The sequence below is a fragment of the Hyperoodon ampullatus genome (assembly GCF_949752795.1).
Source record: "Hyperoodon ampullatus genome assembly, chromosome: 1".
NCBI lineage: Eukaryota > Metazoa > Chordata > Mammalia > Artiodactyla > Ziphiidae > Hyperoodon > Hyperoodon ampullatus.
In genome coordinates this window covers 215,556,989-215,578,170 of record NC_136914.1, presented here as the reverse complement: position 1 = coordinate 215,578,170, position 21,182 = coordinate 215,556,989, and the positions used below count along the sequence as shown (strand labels likewise).

General features: G+C 38.8%; 1 protein-coding gene across 1 annotated transcript in view; it reads left to right on the top strand.

Moving 5' to 3' along the window:
- SHTN1 (shootin 1) overlaps positions 1–20,917 on the top strand; it is a 100,738-nt gene extending 79,821 nt beyond the window's left edge. Inside the window, exons 15-17 of the mRNA XM_079717947.1 lie at positions 781–901; positions 5,211–5,403; positions 20,511–20,917. Coding sequence (XP_079574073.1) covers positions 781–901; positions 5,211–5,403; positions 20,511–20,733 — 537 coding nt within the window. The 3' untranslated portion in view covers positions 20,734–20,917. The remainder of the gene's footprint in view (positions 1–780; positions 902–5,210; positions 5,404–20,510) is intronic.
- Positions 20,918–21,182: the final 265 nt, after the last annotated feature.

The window sequence follows — 21,182 nt, the reverse complement described above, 5'->3', positions numbered from 1 at the left end:
AGCCAGGGCAGGGGAGCACTGCCTGGGTCTTCCTCTGTCCTCTTGAAAGTCAGTACGCCTTTCAGCAGGAGCACAGCATTATGGTATCTCTTGTTTCCTTCAGTGTCTTCCGGGTCCTGAGTAATCCATTCATTCACTGCCTCCTCTGTTCAGGAGTGTGGGATTACGGCGCCGGCCCTTCCTTGCCTCCCTGTAGACTGTAGCCTTTGCTCTTTCACAGAGAAGCGAGGTGTGCTCAGTGCAGCACCTCCTGGGTTAGGCCACTGGAGACCGTTATGTGCTTCCTTCGGCAGCACGCCTTGTCACCAGGTGTGCGGCCAGGGTCATTCTCTCTGAAGAATCGGCCACATTTTTCAGTGCCGCAAGGATTTGGGTCAGTAACTCATGGCTGCCATGTCAAGATAACCTTCTAAGGTGAGTTCAGTATATCTGTTTTCTTCTCCGCGTGGTCGACCAGCACACATCAGAATCTTAATCATCAATGTGCAAGTACCTTCCCACCACTGAATTTCATATAGTTAGCCCATCAAGAGGTATTCTTGTGCTGTTCTTTTGCTACGAAAGCTAACATCTTACATCATCAGTAGCATCTTCTTAAATGATCCAACACTGTGTGTTAAAGATATGCACATTAAAAATACATATATAGCAAATTCATTTTAGTTCCTAATTCCATTCAAATTCTGGTAATGTTTTGGTGGTTTGATTTTTATATTCTTTTGTGTATTGTATTAAGACATTAACCTTTTTGTTTTTGTTTTTGTTTTGTTTTCACTTTAGGGGACACTTAACAAATCCACTAGTTCAAGAAGCTTAAAATCCCTTCACACTGAAAACAGTGAAACTGAGTTAGAAAGGATTTTGCGTCGCAGAAAGTTGACAACAGAAGCAGATAGCAGTAGTAAGCTGGTTTGAATTTTCCACGGTTCTACTCTTCCTCTCTGAAGCATCTTCCTTTAAGTGTCTTTTTAACATAAAGTGATCTTTTTAAAATTATTATTAATTTTTTTATGTGAATGAGAAGTATTGGATGGCAAAGGTACTTATGGGTATCTCATAAGAGTGCTTATGTATTTTTATTTATTGGTATGTTTATTTGTAGGGAATCAGGCTTTTATGGATCTTGTTTGCTTAATGCAAGATGCCCTTTGGTAAAGACATCCGGGATGGACTTTGGCAACAATGCAGCACTGAGTAAAGGCTCCAGAACCAGAAGGCATGAGTTTGAATCCTAGCTTTGCAGTTTACTGTTTGCCCTTTAAGCAAATTACTCAACCTCTCTGTGCCTCAATTTCTTCATCTATAAAATGAGGATAATAAAAGCACCACCTCATAGGATTATTCTAAGGATTAAGTCAATATATTTCCATATATCAAAAGTGCTTAGCACTGTGCCTGGCACAAAGAACCCCATAGTTAGTAATAATAGTCGTAATTACAAATCAGTTACAAATGCAAAGAAATCATCTTTATTTTTCATATCCATTTAGTTTATTGTCCCTGCCTGTGAATCAAGTGAAGAGAAAGCCCAGCTCTGTCATCAGCTATAAATGGCCGTCTGAGCATCTTGAGATCACAGTTTGCATTGGTATCATGATATGCATGTATTAGACTTCAAAGTGTGTTTCAGAACTCACTTTGTATGTCTTCAGTTTTTTTTCCATCAGCTTGATCATGGGAATTAGCAGAAACCTTTATGAGGTTTTCCCCTTGTTGCCAGGAGGCTGCTTTTGAAAAACTACCCTAAACTAAAATTAATAGCAACCACAGCTAATGTACTGAATCTTTTAGACTCTTGTTCAGTCAACTCCAATTAGTCTATCGTAACAGTTTAAATTTGCATTGTTGTCATGTCTATCAAGTTTAAATTGCTAGAATTTTAAGGATTTGGGTTTTTGATAATCAAGCTCTAGCTTTCATATAGGGATTTACTCAATGGAGTAATGGTTCCTTGAACCAGAAGCAGCATAATACCAGCCAAACCGTTTTTATAAAAAGATGAAGACTTTGTGCCCTTCTTTAAAAAAAAAAAAATAGCCATTCAGTTTTTAGTTTGTTCTAGAAATTCTGCTGTTAGTATCCTGTAAGAATTACCACCACCCCATGCCCAAATAACCAACTCTCAGGAAAACTAAGGGATGCCATAAGAGACTTTTTTTCCCTTTATGTTCGCTTTACAAGAATTTACCAGCCTCCATAATGAATTATTATTCATTTGTGACTTAGTGCTGTGACTTTTCCAACATTTCATCCTGAAAGTATTCATGTAGTTGTCATTAATTTTTAGGACTTTGCGAATGCCATTTTTGTGCTCTGTCATTTACATTTTGTATTTTGCCACTGACCTTTTTGTTCCTCCAGAAACATTCTTACTTCACTCACTTGGTCAAACTTGCAGCACTCACTATTTCAGAGTTAGTTTTCCATGGGAGAAATGAGGAAACATTTTTATTTTAGTCAATATGAAGATTTGAATATTTCAAAGTGTGGAGAAAGGTAGGAACACATTTTATGGACATGGTGAGACTCATTTTACTGATTATATTCCACCAGTATACAAATATTCAGAGTATCATTTGAGGGAAGTTAGAATAAGAGATACATATTCAATAGAATCATTAATATTTGGATAGAGAAATAAGAACTGTGTAATTGGCAGGATGGAGAGGAAACATACTGAAGGGAGTGACTTGTAAGTGAGCAGAAATTTTCTTTTGAGCTCCCTAGTAGCCAAATCAAAAAAAAAAAAAAAGGGTGTGGGGTGGGGAGAGGACACAAACTTACAAACTCTATCATCTAGTAAAAGAAATAACTATTTTTTTACATGGTTCAGATGTTTTGCAAGCATCAAACTGGCAGAGGTATTTACTATGTAATCTTTTTATAAAGGTCATGGAATGAGAAAATGAAAATTCCAGGGGGCAAATAAGGTGCTAAAGTAGCACAACTGCATAGTGGGAGCAAATTACAGAGATAAGTTTGATAGGTTTGTTCCTCAGGTGCATTTGAATCTCTGAGATTTTTTTCTTCTGCACACAAAGGGTTATGGAAAGGCTAAAGGTGAGGTTACAAAGTGGAGAAAGGAAGCATCATAAGTGAGGCAGAGGCAGCCTGAGGTTGGCAGAACTCATATCCCAAGTTAGTATCTCCCTCAGGGGCCACAGAAACACCTTTTTCTTTAGAATTTTTCTTATGGGACTAACTGGTATTTCCTTGATTTACCTAGACTGTGGGCTACAAAACTGACATTTCAAAGAGCAGCAAGTGCCTCTTGGAAAACATTGGACTGCTTAAATAGGATGCAATAATAATAGTGTTAATCATCATCATCATCTTAAACATTAGGCATTTTTCTTTATTTCTTTTTGTATGTAAGAAAAATAACAGCTCTGGCTCAGCTCACCCACCCTCCCTCCTTTTGAATTGGCTTCAGTTGCAGAACAGCAGCCGGCGTTGGTGTGTATTCAGAAACAGATCTTGCTTTTCTACAAGGACAGATTGTTTAAAGCTATCTATAGTATTGCAGTCAACAGTTACCCAAGGGCTGAGCAGAGCTGCTCGGAAGCACATCTTATGTTCAGCTTCATATTTATACTGTGAGGAATGAACTTTCTTGATCTTTCTGCCCTTTTCTCTTTACCCCCACATCCCCATGCAGCGTGAGGCTTGTCACAGGCAGGAGGGAAAGGCCTTTTGAACCAGAATATTCTATAATGTCACAAATTTGTCTGCTCAGACGGTACAGAAGAAATAAATGAGAAAGGCAGACACTGATGCTTTGTGAGCTGAGGCTTTCTACCAGACCCGGGGGGATCTGTGTCTCCCACGTGGAGTAAGTCTAGAGGAGCTGCAGTAACAGAATGGCTGCACAATTTCCAAGCCCCTCTTAGATAGGTTTTTCAAATTAGAACTTCATTTTTGGAGTTCATATGTTTGTTATACTGCATCTGACACATTCATATACAAATGTAAGAATAAAATTCCAAAGCCTAATATTAATAATCAAGGATTAGCTAGCATTTTGGATCGTACCCACCAGTCCTTTCCATTATAGGAGATGATCTGACATTTCTTAAGGATATAGAGAGTCCCAAGTTTTTCTTTTTTCTTTTTTTTTTTTTGAGGTACGCGGGCCTCTCCCTGCCGCGGCCCCTCCCGCCGCGGAGCACAGGCTCCGGACGCGCAGGCTCAGCGGCCATGGCTCACGGGCCCAGCCGCTCCGCGGCATGTGGGATCTTCCTGGACCGGGGCACGAACCTGTGTCCCCTGCATCGGCAGGCGGACCCTCAACCACTGTGCCACCAGGGAAGCCCAAGTTTTGCTTTTTTCTTAGCGGCACCTTTCAAGGTTGTTCTCTAGCTTAATTTTTTAGAAGTTCTAATTTTATTTGTACATTCGTGACATTTCATAAATTGCTTCGTTTTAAAAGGATTCCTTCTGAAGTTTCAAGAAAGACATACTAGAATCTTGCTTTGAAAAAACTGTCTAGGATAGTATCTTCCTAACTGAAGATAGAAAAAAAGTAATGATGGAGCTTAGCTTCAGTGCATAGAAGTTTTAGACTGATATGCCAATAATTGTAGTAACAAGGCCTATTATAGTTTTCTGATCCTACCCAAAGAGCAGAAAAGTCTAAAAGGTAAACAAACAAACTCTTTGCCACTTAATTTTTATAATCCTGTGTCTATATTTTAATAGGAAATAAACCCACTTACTTCTCAATCACATTAAAATGAAAATGTTCATAAAAGCTATTTAAGGCTCAGGAAGCCTTCATGAGCCTTTTAAAAAGAGCTTTTTGACATCATTCCATTTTCTGTTTAAAATCAGAGCTGAGTTTTGGAAAGAATTAACTCTTGAGAGGCCAAATGATTCAAGTAGAGCTGTCAGAAAGCCATGCTCTGTGAGAAGTAAAGACTTCACAATTCCAGTATTACTAAAGGACTCTGGTCAGTTGAGGAAACCATGGCCTGGGGTTTTAGAGTTTGTTAAAGGTCTGTACACAGTTTCTCAGCGTGGTCCTGATAATCAGTAGTACCACCAAAGCAGAGCAGATGTCTAATAGGAGCATTTTCCAGCATGCTCTTGAAATTTTAACAGAACTTGGCCTTTTCACTTCCTGAGGGATTTTCAGCTCATCTGTTTTTCAGTACCATATTAATAAGCATCGAACAGAATTATTAAACTTGAGGTATGTGTTTGGTTTTAAGGTCCAACTGGAATATTAGCCACCTCAGAGTCCAAATCCATGCCAGTGTTGGGTTCTGTATCCAGTGTAACAAAAACAGCCTTGAACAAGAAAACTCTGGAGGCAGAATTCAACAGCCCGTCCCCCCCAACACCTGAGCCAGGTGAAGGGTCGTGTAAATTGGAAGGATGCACAAGTTCCAAGGTTACATTTCAGTAAGTAATGATGCTCTTTACTAAGTAGTGTATAGAAGAATCTGTGATGACTAATTTGTGTGTTACTTTGCTTTGTTTCTCTTTAGATAGAGATTTCGATTTGGTTAGCCAATAAATACTCTTCTTCCTCTGTTTGATGAGCCAACTTTTGGTTCCAGGCTCCTAGCTTAGAGGTCTTATTCTGATGCAAAGCAGATATGTATAAAGAGAATTCCATCCCTAAACTGGTTTGGTAATCAGATTCTTCTTCTACACAAAGAATTGACTTGGATGATCCTTATTCAGCATCAGAAGACACTTAATCATTCTTTCAAGATTAAGTACTTAGATCATCCCTCTTAATGGTTCATGAGCAGCCAAAGAAGATATTAGATCTTCAAACTTACTTTGAAGGGTATGTTTTTACAACCTTATTTTCTGATTCTCAATTAAAGATGTGCCTTATAATATTGCTCTATTCTGAGACTGAAAACACGCTATGTAAAGAGTTACCTGTATATGGCTTGAAAGTGGCACTTTGATTGTCAAAGAATTAATCCTGCTATTGAATGTGTTTCAGACAGATCTGGTGGAGGATCAGTTTGTTTTATAACAATGGCAGGCTCTTTTTGAAATTAGTCTAGTTTTGTTTTAGTTCTCTTGCCAGGATGTCAGCTGGTTTGTCACATAAAGAAAAGGAAGAGGTGAGACAAATCAGATCAGCAAATATTGTAATCACGGTTAATTAAACCTTTGATTTCCTGTTCTATCAGGGGAGAAAGAACCCTTTTTTGTAGCTATACCTGTCTTAGTTTAAAAGGTGAAGCCTGGACAAATGAAGTTGCGATTCAATTTAGATCTGTTTTTGCCAACTGGTATTTTCTTCCACTCTTGCGTTTCTCTTATTGGTACTATTAACTTTTTTTCCCCTCTTTTGGAATGAATGACCTTCTTTGCTGATTTACAGTTTTATCTAATTTCATTGTGTTTAAAAAGTACATTTTCTCCTGCAGTCATGTGTTTCCTTTCTTTTGACTGGAGTCATTTGAACAGTTCTAACAGAAAGATGATCTATATTCATTCTTCGTCTGTCCTATTAAATTTGTTTAGTACCTAATTTGACACCAACAGTCTGGCTACATTTGAACCAGTATCCAGACACAAAAGCAATTTGGCTGAGAAACTTAGTTTCTGAGAAATGCTTCAGTGTGTGTGTATAGATTTTTTTTTTCCTTTACCATTTTACACAGATAATCTTAATCAGAAAATACTGCAACTCCTTCCTTCTTTTGTCTGCCTTTTATTCTCCAAAAGTAAGTGGAAATTACATTTCCAAGAAAGGAAATGAAATAATTGCAGGCCCAAGGTCTGCAAAATGTGTGCTGAATTGACAGTGAAAAGGATCCATTTGTTGACAGACACAGTTGTTAGATGCCATAAAGGCCTATGTGAAGCTCAATTTATTTCTCATCTTGCTTGTTCAATGACTGTTTAAGAGACACGTTTCAATTTAATTTATCTACTTAAAGTACTAATACAAATACTCTGTGCTGCTGTATTAACTTTTAAACTTTGTAATCTAATGCTTGATTATTCAGTTCTTGACATGCTTTAGCTGAAATAACTAACGCCATGCATTTTCATATTGACAGTCATTTAGCAAAGAAGAGTGCCTTTCTGAAAAATGTGTTTCTTAAGTACAATTAGACTATCCAAAGGAATCCAAGTATCTTGTGTATGTACATGGTAATTATTCACTTCCCAGACGTGCTTCATTCATTTATGTTTAAACCTAGCTTTTTACTGAGTAAAAGAAGTTTAACTTAATGTAGTCATATGTAAGCTTTAAAAGTAAAAACTCATGTGATTTCTCAGGATCCCCTGAAAGAGGTTTAGCTACCAGGAATGAGAAGGGTTATTTTCAGGCTCTTTCTGGCTGGCTTTGGCTAGCAGGTTCATTCTGTTATACTAGCCATAAGGTAGAGGCAACCACATTGTCTTACCTCATAGACCTGATTTGTCACTTTGAAGTGAGATCAGCAGTTAAAAAGTGCAGATGTTTCCTTTGCTTTTAAAAAGTGCCGTTGCACTCTGGTAATGGCACCCTTATTTTGATCTGTGGCGACACCACCATAGTGTTTTTCAGGTGAGTGGTATTATCGGCTCTTGACAGGGAATCAAGGTCAGGGAGGATATCAATCACAGTAGGCTCTAATGCATTACATTATTGCGAGCGCACACACACACACACACACACACACACACACACACACACACACACACAAGTCCCTGCCACTCTTACGCTCCCTTCCGCCCTCCACTTTGGCCTCTCTGGCCTAGTATCAATCCACCCCAGCTCTTTGCTTTTGCTATCCCCTTTGCCTCAGATACCCTTCCCCCAGTAGCTGCACTATCTCACCTCTATCATTTCTTTGCTCAGATGTCATCTTTTCAATGAGGCCAACCCTGACCACCCTATTTAAAATTGTAACTCAACTCCCTTAAACTCTGATTCTCCCTTACCCGACTCCATTTCCCCCCATAACAGTTATCTTCTAACGTATTACATACCTTATTTATTATATATATGCTTATTTTCTCTCTTCCCCTCCTAGAATGTAAACTCCATGAGGGTAGGACATTTTTTGTCACTGGTGTATCTCAAACACCTGGAAAAACTCCTGCCTTATGGTAGGCTCTAAGGAAATACTTGTTGAATAAATGAATAAATACATTTTTAGTATCAATAAAACAGCAGAATATCAATTAATTAGAATACTCAGTTAACCAGCATTCCCCCATTATTCAGCAGTCACACATATACACATATATGTGTACATAAATATTAGATATTTTGGTTTATTTGGTTGCTTATTTGGGTTTTTAAACATTTTTTAAATGCCTAGGAGTCATTTACATTCAGTTTCGCATATCTTCTGCATCTTTGAACCTACACAAGGTAAAGTTATCAGAGACAACAGAATACCCGGTCGTAAAAGAAAGATTCGGCTGTGCTCACTGCCTCAGGTGGACAGGAAAGTTTGCTAACCTACTAAGAAAACTTCTAAAATGAAGGAAGAAACAAAGATGTTTTCTGCATAAGGTCTTCACTTACCCAGAAAATTAAATAGCATCAGGCTATTCCCAGAAAGTTTATTTTCCTTTTAATAAATTCCTAAAATCAACATATGTGTATGTTCCAAATAACTGAGTAACTTCTATCTGGTAAACTGTAAAGCCAGAGAGATATATGGATTTATTTCTTAGGAACTTATGAGACAGCAAGAGACACCTTTAATACTTAATTGCAAGGATTAATTAAAATTAACATTCTTGTCACCAGTCAGAGCAAGCAAGGTTTTTTTTTTAAGCAAGAAGAAGAAAAAGAAAAAGATAATCAGGACTTGGAGAAGCCTAATTGTTTCTATTTATCTTTCAATAATAGCTTTAGAAATATTTGTGTCCTCAATTATTTCTAATAAATACGTACTATCTAGTAATAATATCTTAAATCTAACAGTGAATTTGAATTTCATTAATTCCGATTAGTTATTACTCAAACAGGAATTATGCTCATAATCTCCCTTTATGCCATGAGAGGTAAAGAGCTGGCCAAGCAAATGGAGAGTATAAGCCTTATTTTTGCCTTCATGCTCTTTCCTTCTGATCCAGAATATTCTGACAGTGTTAAAATAGAGTAAGACTCATTGATTGAAGCTAATCAATGGCTGGGATGGTCAATATAAAATAGGGAAAATTCCAAATTATAGAATTTTTAAAAGATAACGATTCCATTACTTTCAGACAGCTACAGTACCTGGAAATAGGCTAACTGAGTGTTGCACAGGGTCAAAAAAGCCAAGAATGATTTGTATTTTCACCAGTAAAAGCCTGTAGACTGGACGAGGAGTAACAAGGAAACACAGCATGATCAGTTTTGTAAACCAGTGTCTTTCCACATATGCACAGGGTGCCGAGCAGCACTGAATTATTTCCAGAACTCCAGCTCTACAGTGAGACCTTGGGTTCGGATCTTGGGTTTGCTATTTATTATCTTTATGACCTCGGGCAAGTTATTTAATCATGTGGAAGATGAGAGTAATGATACCTACCTTGTAGGGTTGTCACGTAAATTAAATAATATATGAAAAGTATTTCAATAAATTCCTTTTCTATATTAATATAAAATTATAATGCTGGGCCATTACTGGATTATCAAGGACAAAAGTTAGAGTCGAAAGCTTAGGTGCTGAACACCTGGCTTTATTGACTGGGCCAGGTTTCCTTGGGAAAATCACGTAACCTCTGTGTTTTGTTTTTGTTTTTGTTTTTTCACTTTTTGTTGTATTGTTTTTTGTATCTAAAATCGAGGCAAGTAGATGAGGTGCTCTTCAGAGTCTCTTTCAGCTCTAGAATCCCAATAATTCCTCCCAAATGTGGTTGCTTGATAAAGATGTTCACAGTTAAGATAAAGAACAAGAGTTAAGCACATAGTCTTTACCCTCAACGTGTCTCTCAATATAGATTTACAGTGAAACACAAACAAACCTAGAAATATAAAATAATTTTTTGAAAAATTTTAATTTTCAAACTACATCATAGGAACTTACAAATCCAGATTGAAATGATCGTTATCCTTCAGGGTTATATTCTTAGGGGTCAGGATACTCATTCCAACCCTGTCACTATTGCTCCAAATGCTTTTAGACCTATTTGGATTAGAGATACCTGACCACAGAGGAAATAAGTTGGACAGTCTTTCCTATCCATTTATTCTGGGGTGGAAAAAGTGGGTGAGAAGTAAAGAGTGCTTTAGAGCCACTCGGTGGGTCATGTAAGAGAATTAGTGTCAGTATTTATTTTGGTCAAAAAATGATACGGCCCATTTTAACCACTACTGTATGTTCAACATATGTTTCCAAATGACTCTGGCTTTTGCTAGTTCATTCAGTTTTTGGAAATAGCCATCAGTTTGCCACCATTGCAGATGCATTTTTAAAAATGTGACACAGGGGCTTCCCTGGTGGCGCAGTGGTTGAGAGTCCGCCTGCCGATGCAGGGGACGCGGGTTCGTGCCCTGGTCTGGGAAGATCCCACATGCCATGCCGCGGAGCGGCTGGGCCCGTGAGCCATGGCCGCTGAGCCTGCGCGTCCGGAGCCTGTGCTCCGCAATGGGAGAGGCCACAATAGTGAGAGGCCCGTGTACCATTAAAAAAAAAAAATGTGACACAGACCCATGACATGTCTCCCAGCCATGTGTACAGAAAAGTACCATGCAATACAGTCAAGCCAAAGCTTGCTTCTTGAACTGCAGTTAGGTTGACAAGTTCCAAATTTACACATTCTGGGGCATTGATTTAAAGGGTAACTAGGAAGTCAATATTTCAGAAGCAAACATAAGTTGAGCAATAAGTAAGAAAATGCAAGTATAATACCTAGCTATGGGTAAAGTTGTCTTCCATTTTAATCCTGTGTGAGGTACCTGAGACACGTTAGCTCTGTTATCAACAGAATGGGGAAATCTGATGATCTCGAGTGATGTAAGTGAAGTGAATTGGGAAAACATTTGGGGGTAAAAACATACAACCTTTCATTGTATATGTTTCGCCTCTTTATTTTTAAAATTTTCTGTTACTCTTTATCAATATATATTAATATATATCCATATTATAATAGCATTCATCTGAGAGGAAATGCACTTACCTCGCTATAAGCAGGATGTCTATGTTGATTATAGATGGAGGCTATGAGTAACGAGCCAGTTTCCAATTTGGAATTTGCTTTGGTGATGTTTTGTTGTTGTTACTAACGTTTCACTAACATTTATGAAGCCAGTACTTTTATGTGTTGTTCTAATTCTTCCAAAGGCACTGAGGTTTAATGACATAAACAGTTTGCCCAAAATTCTGTTCCTAATCGATATAGTTGGGTCAGATTTCATTTGAACCTTCTTCATTCTAACTTGGAGCCCACGCTTTTGAGCTATAGCATACTGTGTTGAGTGTATTAAGAGCTGTAGGAATGGAAGGGAAGAAAATGACTGTCAGGTTTCTTCTGTAGGAAGCAATGATTCTGTAGTTAAATTGCTCCATTTGCCCCATTCACATCCTGCTCCTCTGACTCTACATACTTACAGATAGTGTCATCTCTTCCTTTTTCTTTCCTCTTCCTAAGGCTAAACTAAGCAATTAATATATGTTTTGCCAAGGAAAGAAAATGTTACCCAGTAAAGCAAAGAATTCTGAAAAGGAGAGCCAATCTGAATTAGCAAGAAGACTTAAAGAGATTTGGAAAGAAATTGTTTTAGTGTTTTTCATGTCAAATGGCCAACAAAGGGGCATGCTTCACAAATAAACTTTTGGAAATTACTATATTAGAATACCAGCCTAAGCTCCTTTAATCTTTGGCATAAGTTTCATGTACACATTTTTTATTTACATTTCAAACATGCTGAAGATTAGTTCATTCCCAGAAGTCAAATACCTTGAAAATATCTGACTGTAATCACTGGATTGGAAAGGTGTTTTACTAAATGATAATATGACAATATAAAGATGAATCACTGTGAATACAGTTGTTTTAAAACATACATTCTACAGCCCCAAATAAATTTCACTGTTGCATCCACTTTCTGCTGCACCTCTGTGAGTCAGCTCCACCTTTGGTCAGTTACTGGTTAGCTCCTTTGAGTTTGTGGTATAGTGTCCATTGTCATCATATTTGAGAACATCTCTGTTTTAAAGAAAGGCAGGACAAATGGGCCTGCAGTATGGAGAAAGAGACAAGCAGATCTCACAAGAGTTCTGCATCACAGTCAGGCAGAGACCCAAGAGTATCTTGTGTTCTCACAGTCTTGCTTTTTTGTCTCCGAACAGTCTCATCTAGAAGTGGCCTTACTTGTCTGTATTGAGCTTTATTCATCTGTGTTCACTTTTTCTATTAATGACTTTCAGAAAGGTGAATATCCACCTGACAGTTACAGTTAAACAAGGGAGTCAGCCTCAAGGATGATTTGTCATTTCACCTAGTTACACCTCTAGAACCTTGCTTCAAAGGGGAGAACCCAGTTTCCATTGTAACTGGTGTGATTTGCAGTGATTTCATAGCTGTGTCCTCATCTCTTGGTCATTCTCAAAGACGCTTTTAAGCCACAATTGCCAGAGACCCTTCCAGTTAATACTTCTCTAATTCATCACGCTCCTCTTCAACCCCAGAGCTCCCCAAAACTCTAAGCTTTATCAAGCTCTTTAAAATTTCCTTTTCAACCATCAGGTGGCTAGCTTGCCTTTTTTGTTTGGGAGGTCAAAACGGGTCACATTGTGCCCTAGAAGAATTTAAAAAACAAAAACCTATGTAGCAATTACAGGACTTCAATTTCAGTAGAAAAATGACCGTTTCCAGTGCAGCCACTTTTATTTTAATTTGCATTTAATTTCTAGGTCTGTGGTGTCTCTAAATACGTGCGACCTGTGGCCCCGCACAGATTTATTTTTGTAAGAGTTCATCTTGTTTGAGCCATTAACTGAATACCAAAGGGTAGTTGATCAAAGATAAATTTTAGGTATCTCATGGTTAGTGTAATCTGTCAGATGTTTCTGTGAAAGAAAAAAAATCTAATTGCCTTTCAGGTTTTGAATTAAAAGTAAGATTGATTGACCTCTAACTGGTCTCTTCAGTTTTTTTCCCATTATTTCCAGTGTGAAACTAATGTAGAAAAATGAAATTGAAAACTGTTGTTCTTTTGCATTGCAGCTGGAGAGTCTGAGCTTTTGAAATATGTTACCAAATAGAAATTGAGATTCTTAACTTACTTTTAGGGAAGCTTGGCATTAAAATTGTCTCAAATATTGATCTCATCTGGAAATTAATTTGGTTAGTCATACAAGTATGACTTTAGAGGGATTTGGGTCAACATTTTGTTCAAATGGAAAATAGAGAAGTTTTTAGTGCTTGTGGTGGGAAGAGTAGGTTTTCTAACTGTTACTCCCAACTCTACCCTTTCCTCCCCCCTCCTCTCCTCTTTTCTCTCCTTTTGTGTATGTGTGCATACGTGTATTTGCATGCATGGTGCGGAGGGGAGAAAGGAGGGCACCTTCCCTGTACTTAGTAAACATTCGTTTCTGAGAAGAGACTACTAGCTAGCAAATGAACTGCATGGAAGTTACTGCTTAATCTGATGCTCTTATACAATTAAAGGATTTGCTGTGCTCTCAACTGTAATCTTTGTACGGCTGAATTGTGTACGGACACTGCAGGAAACAGCTCTGCTCAGCAAAGCACTACTACAAAGGTTCTCCATGTGTTCCTGTACATGGACAATTAAGTTTTAACAACAAAATTAGCAGAGCAACTGGATGTTCTGGAAGTTGAGATCTCCTCACTCAGTCTGTTTTTCCTCCCCCCTCCAAAGGAGTTTTCCTGTGGGCTGCCCAGAAGATCCGCCTGTCAGTTTTGTCTTACAGGTGTTCTGAGTTGCCTTACAGACAGCAGCTTCTTCCACATTAATTGTTGAGGCTGTATTACACCTAGTGTTAAAATTCTGTTGAGTAAATCTCAAAATAATTGTTAAAATGCTGCTGAGTAATTCTCAATTCTCTCAAAGAATTAATTGCCTTCTAACATGTGCCTCCAGTTGCAAACACCTATGATTTTAAGAGACTTAGCATAAAATATATCATTTCTCCATGGAGAGCCATATTGCCTTTGGTGCTTTGTCATTTTTTTAAAAACATCTTTCAATAGTCTCTGCAGTATTTGTGTTTCCTTTTATTTTTGTATAGTGGAGTAGTGGAGACTTAAAATTTATTCAAATAGAAGTTTTGGCTAAAACTTAAATGCAATTTCAGATCTGAGGATGAATTGACTTAACTTCTGAAACCTGATAAATGCTTTTCATTTGAAATATATTTTGTCATATAACTGTATGAAAAAGTAACACACTGAATGCTTCATGACTTCCTGTCTTAAAAGAGAGTTTGAAGTATATAATATAGTAAATTTAAAGAAAAATCTTTTAAAATTTAAAAAACATTGTTCTGAAAATCAAGAATGAAAATGCAAACATTTTGTGCATGGCAGCTTTCTTGAGGAGCCAGTGTTATTTATATATGGTGTCTCTTGTGGAAGCCTTTAGGTTCCTTAAAATATCTCTTTTAAATAATATTCACATTTCATAGCTGAGATCTCAATGGATTTTCCATGGTGACTTAAAGTTGTACAAAATTATAAAAAGCTTAAAAAGTAGCCAAAAAAAGTATCATACACATTTAAGAATCTTTGCTTGTGCTAAAATCAGTCGTAGCTTATGCTTTATCATTGATTTTGCTGGCGAGAATGGTCCAGTTTCCTGAGCCTCCCTGGGCCAGTGTATTTTGGAATCTGTGAACGTGCACAGTCCAGCTTACGCTAGAAGAATAAAAGAACTGAGACAAGGCTTCGTAACGTGCACTGTGGTCTGAGATGTAACCCGTGCACTGAGATGGCTGTGCTGCAGTTTTTCCACCAAAGAAACTATGGCTCAGTGTGGACACAGAGGTCTTTGCCCAGCCATTGTTACCTCTGTTAAAAAGGAATTCTTGTTAATCTTACGGCAAATCAGCATCTAGAAGCTGATGTCAGATTTTCAACCATGGCAGTATTCTGTTGTTTAACAGTATTATTTTTCATAATTTAAATGATACCTATTTTTCCCTCAAATAGAAGCTGACCCAAATTGGCAGACTAATTTATTCTTTGCGCTAAAACGCAGTTTCAAAAAGTACACGAAGCCAAAAGAAATTAGCTTCGTTTTTTCTACCTTCATTATATTTTAAAGTATTAGAATTAGCAATAATATAGAAAGTTTCATCTTATGTTTGAAATTTTATTTTGGAAAGTTTTGGATAAGTGTGTTAAAATATCCTGAAAAATAGGATGTCTGAGAGAAACAATAAAAACTACCTCTGTTGTAATGCCACTACTGTTCACTGCTGTAGTAACTGTATAAAGGGCTTGGGGGGAAAAAAAAAGTAAGACTTCTTATTTTTACACAAGGGAGAATATAAAACTGACTTCCTCTTTGGAGTTCTCCCAGGAAACTACTTTATAAAGACAAATTTAAATCCTTCCGTTTTCTGTCCTTGAAGGTGGTAAATATGATTGTAGCTTTATCCATTTTTATTGTAAATGAAACAGAGTTCAGACCATCCGGCTGTGCGTCATCTGTTGGATGGCTGCCACAGACTAATGCAGGCGTCCCACTGGGAGACCAGAGAAGAACTATACTTTGATTCACCAGATTGCGTTAAACAGTCCAGCTGTTGCGATTTGAAAGATAGTTACCTCAGAAGTGAAATAGAAATGAACTTGACATTTATGCCTCAAACCATTTTTACACTGTTTGGCAATCAGCTTTTCAGAGGTAGCATTTTATAAAATAACTCTCACTGTTTTAAAGTTTCATTCACTGAAATGTTCAAAATGTCCCACCTTTATATTATCAGTAGAATTAAGCTTGAGTGATATGCAGAATTTGCATGAAATAAGCATTTTCCCCCTTCATTTCATGAGCTTTGATTGTATTCAGTTGCGCTCAGAACCATGTCTATTAGGACTCTTTTGGGCATTAGTTAATTTGAATTGCAGCTGAAATGTTAGCTAGAATGTTGTTGAATATAATTGGAATGTGGAAAGTTGATTTTGAAAGGAATTTCATTGAATGCAAACCATGATGTGCTTTTCAAAAATTAGAATGCTGCAATTTCATCTCCTGTAACACAGTCCGATAAGTCACTGAGTTCCTTTATTATAAAGTTCAACTTCGGCAATACCGTTTGCAACTGTTCTGATTCTTCTGGTACCAGTACCAGTTGGAGTCAGGTTTTTCCTTTTACCAGCAAGTGGCCTCATCTGCCCCAGCCCTACCTTCTGGCCCTCTTGCAGTTGAGGGAGAAGTAACTGCTTTCTAAAAGAGCAACCAAGTTGTACTTGGGCATCAGGCTTCACAGAGTGGTATAGATTGATATATTGTCTCCTGGCTTTTATTTTGCTTTTGGGTTTTTCTTTTTGTCTTGAAATAGCACTTAACAAATGATTTAAAATGACCCATGAAAATATCTATTTTATTGGGTTAAAAATCACTAGCAGTATGTTGTGGTAAAAAAAAAAAAAGTACTGGACAGGAAGTCAAGAGTCCACAATTTTAATCCTGTATCTGCTGTTAACAAATTACGCGCCCTTGGACAAATCATGTAACTCACTCTTGTTTGGTGTCTTCACCTGACAAATGAAAAGGCTGGACTCGTTCATGTCAGTAATCCCTCTCAGACTGAACATTCCATGATTTTAGTCTTTATGTCACCTACAAAATCTAAGTTTTACTTGGAGATTTTGCAGCATACAGGAGAAGGTCTGCCGTACTTTTTATGAATACTGAATTTTAATTCCTTATTTGTGGTCATTGCTCTTAGATGAAGAATTAAAGTAGAAAAATTGAACGGAACAATAGTATACAGCAATTCCTATTGGATTGTTGCATTTGAGCAGCTGGGATTTTTACCTTGGGGGAGAAGCTTCAAATTTAACCTTGTAGAACCTGCCACTATGGCTGCCTAGAGCAAGAGCCTGGGTTCTTGGCAACATCACTGATGGAGCTTTCTGGCTCTTCCCATGAGATGGGAATGGAGTTAGAAATTAAGCCTAGGAGGAAGGTCCTTCACTCTAGAAGGAGCCCTGGGCAGCTCCCCATGGGAACCAGGAATGGACTTAATGATGTCAAACCAGGAAGAGCTAGCTTTAAGTCACAGAGGAGAAAAAAAAAAAACAAAAAAACGAGGGGTAGCTTGAAGGGATGGATTTTATGTTTATAGTTCTGAAAGATGAAGCTGAAAACAGGGATTCAGAAAGAATCAGTAAACATGCCAGAATTAGCCTGTGGCATCATTATCATGTTTTTGGAAGATGCCTTTTTGGTAAATAGCTGTGTGACGTTGTGGAAAAATCAGGAACAGGAAGATAGGAGCTTCTGATTCTTGTCCTGGCTCTGCCACTGATAAGCTGTATAATTTTAGGTCAGGCTTTCCCTCTCTCCAAACCTCATTTTCCTCAACTGTAAAAGGACCAGTTGGACTAGATGATTGCCATAGTCCCTTTTAGCCTTAAGCCATTGGGATTCCAAGTCAGTGGTCATTATCTTCAAGAAAGTAGTTACTCTGATTCTCAACACACAGAGAAATTTTCCACTGTGCCAAGTTCAGTGATAATAAAGGTGTTCTCAAATTGGAGTGTACAGGTAGGTGACTTAATAGATTCATCTATTATTGAGAAGCCTACTTCAGGAAAGAACAATTCTCTGGACTGAGACAATTCCAGGACAGTTTCAGCCTGGCAGTACAAAGTTTCTGATTTTTCAGTTCAGTCAACATCATTTGTTGCTGTTGTGGAGCCCTGAGAGCTTCCTGGAAGTTTTCAGCCTCCAGCTGATGAAGAAAGCATTTTAGGATGCGTCTACCACCCCTTCATCTGCAGCCACACATGGGCATGAAAACTTCCATGGTAGTTCCACAAAAGTGATGAAGGTCCGTGTGGGTTGATGGAAGTTACTCACTTAGAATGAGATGGATACTTCCTTTGCATGCGTAGAGCAGACTGGCTGGCTTCTATGCAATGAGCCTTAGACCCAGGGTAGTGGAACCACACTGGGGACTCGACCAGCAGACTTTGTGTGGCTTTGACTGTAACAACTTTGGCTAGGCTGGAACTTGGAACTTCATTTCCGAGGATTCCCTTTCCCATTTGTTTCCAGGTTAGGGTTGTCTACAGGAGAAATTTGCACGAGATTTAGAAAGTGGGAGTGACATGATAGTCTTTTTATTTTTTACTGCTGCCGGAAGTCTGCGTAGGGCAGGCTCTGCTGCAATTCATGTGCGTTGTCACCTGGTGGGCATGTGGCACAGCTGGCCCACAGTTTCTCCAGCTTCCCCATCTCCCCCTCCAGCTTCCCCAAATTTTAGCCCAGGTGCACATGCAATTCCATGTGGAAGGGCTCCAGTTCATCCTGCAGCTCATCTGCATCATCGGGATTGGAGACTGTGAAAGACAGATGCAGCTCTGGTTTGTCCTCAGCTTCTTGGCACTTTTCACCCATCTTCCTTTTCAGCTGCAAGACCTGCTGATTTCAGGCCCAGCATAATACACAGAGGCAACAGACTCACGTAGACTGCCTAACTCTCTCTCTCCATTGCCTGAGGTCTAATGCCTACAATGAATCCCTTATGCCATTCATGGGGGTTTTGCTTCTCTGACCATACCCTAATGGACTCAGCCTTCCAGGTGTTGCCTGGGCCAGAGAAAGTCAAGCCAGATACCACCTGGGTAACTACATCCCATATTGATTCCCAACACACAGTAACAGATATCTTGAGAAGTGGATCCTTGGCCAAGGTAGATGGGCAGTGCCAGGGTGTTTTCTAATGACAAGGGTGTTGCCAAATCCAGGCAAAAATAAAGGAATCTGTCCTCACTACAGTATAGCTTTCCTCTCAGGTCATCTCTTTGCTTTTACCACCTCCAAAGAAGACAGTTATGTGCTAGTCACTTACGAATGATGATCAAGTCACACGGTATAACTGGATAGCCCTGTGGAATGGTTTTCAAACATTTGGACAGATCTCATAGTACCAGGTGATAAAACTGTGGTCACTGGGTTTGAGTTTTGGTACCTGTGGCTGGATCGTGCAGGCCACTTTGTCTCAATAGTTGATCATTTGTTCTGTTACTTTTGTTGTATAAGAGAGACCTTCAGACCTACTCACACCAAAGCCTTGGTTTCTGCACATTCATTCTGAGCCTTTCACACACAGTAGTTCATTAGTATTTGCTCATTTGTTTACTCCACAAATGGATCCGTGCTGAGTGCTGGCATAGATCTGTGAACAAAGCTGAACAGTCCACCTCATGGATGTTTACATTTTACTTGAAGAGAGAGACATTAAACAACTGGTTGCCAGTATTTAATTATAACTGTGGTAAATCCAACAAGGAAGAAGTATTAGGTGGTAAGAGAGTGTCTAACCAGCAGATCTGAGCTAGGGGTCAGGGAATAGTAGAAATCAAGTCCTGGTAAGGGGCCGGTAGAGCAATGGGCAGACCCTGGCCAACAGTTCACCAGTACACATCCTGACATCCAGAGGTGGATGTGGGACAGGGGCGTGCTGGGTCATGGTTAGTATCCCAGCATTTGCCAGGAAGACCAGATAAGTCTGAATAGCCTCTGCCCTGCCTCCTACACACCCTTCAACCTCCAGGCATCAGGTCAGCAGTCCAGTACCTTCAGATGATGGCTTCTGACCTGACTTCTGAGAGGACTAGGTGCCCACAGCCTAATTTCCTGACACGTGAGAAGAGAAGAGTGTTTCAGGACATCTCTGTTTCCACAAGGAAATTGTTGCCCATTTAGCTTGAGGAGCAGTAGCTTCTTAGAAGAGAAGAAAGGGAACCTCAGTGGAAAAAGAAACTACATTTGAAATTCAATAAGAAATTTCTCAAACATGATTCTCCTTTTTTAGAAAAAGTGTATGGTAACTTAGCATTTCAGCTTCTTCTCTGGATTCTCCCATCTGCCTTTGCTCCTTCCCTCATCCCTCCACAGGTCTGACCAGAGTTGTTCTTGCCAGTAATGGCAGCAGCTGCCCATCAGGGATGGGAGTTGTTTATTTCCCTCCTTGTTGCAGTCTCAGAACTAATCTGCAATCACATGTACCCGGGCACACAAGGGAGGGGTTAACTGGCTCCTTCCAGTTAAGTGAGGGTGGGACAGGGGTCTGGGGGCGGCAGGCAGTGGGGAGGTGTGCACAGAGTATCCGTGAGCTTTGTGCTTCTGTGAGAAGAGCATGCAATTAAACAGGTAGGTGCATTTCGCTTTTTAACATTTATGCAGTTAATTGCTCTTTTTCCGTCTTCTGGCCTTGTGCTCCTAATATGTAATCTAATAGCTTTTCGTTTTGTAATGGCTGGCACCTCAAGACCACTTTTTGCATGTTGATTAGACTTAGAACGTTTTGGGCTTTTTGCTCATCTGAATCCAGGAATCTGAAAGATAAATGTTTTCTCTCTCTGCTTTTAATTTTTTTGTTTAACTGTTCATCCCCTAGGCCTCCCAGTAACACTGGACGCAGGAGACAATACATTGGCAGTGAAAAACAAGCTGAACCAGTTGTAGTTTTAGATCCTGTTTCCACACATGAACCCCAAACCAAAGACCAGGTCGCTGAAAAAGATCCAACTCAACACAAGGATGATGAAGGTGAAATTAAACCAGAATACAAAGAAGACAGTGTTGAAAAAATAAGAGATACAGACAGCTCCAACTGCTGATCCATAAACCAGAAGGCGGATATGTTCAGAAGTCCTTTTTAACAAGCACATGATTTAGTTTTGGTGTATTGGCAAGGGCTATAGACACTCTGTTCTTGTCACTGTATTCAGAGTATAGGTTCTTTTTTGATGTCACTTTTGTAAGTTCACTTATAAATATAAGTAAGCTATTTAGCAAAGTACACATTCTTTGTAGTTTTTTTAATCTTTATAGGGGTAAGATTTTTTTCTAGTTACTGTATTAAGTGTGACTTCTTTTAGAGGTTTACAAAAAGTTCATGTTATCTTTTTAGGTAATGTGCATACCACTAATCAAATGTAATGATGAAAGTTTGCAGCACTTGTGTATAATTGGATAAACAGAAGTGACTAGCTTAAGGTGATTTTAAAAGCCCCCAAAGAAGCTTCTGTTTTGGGTCTGATCCTTTTTTGATGGAGAAACTTCAGTA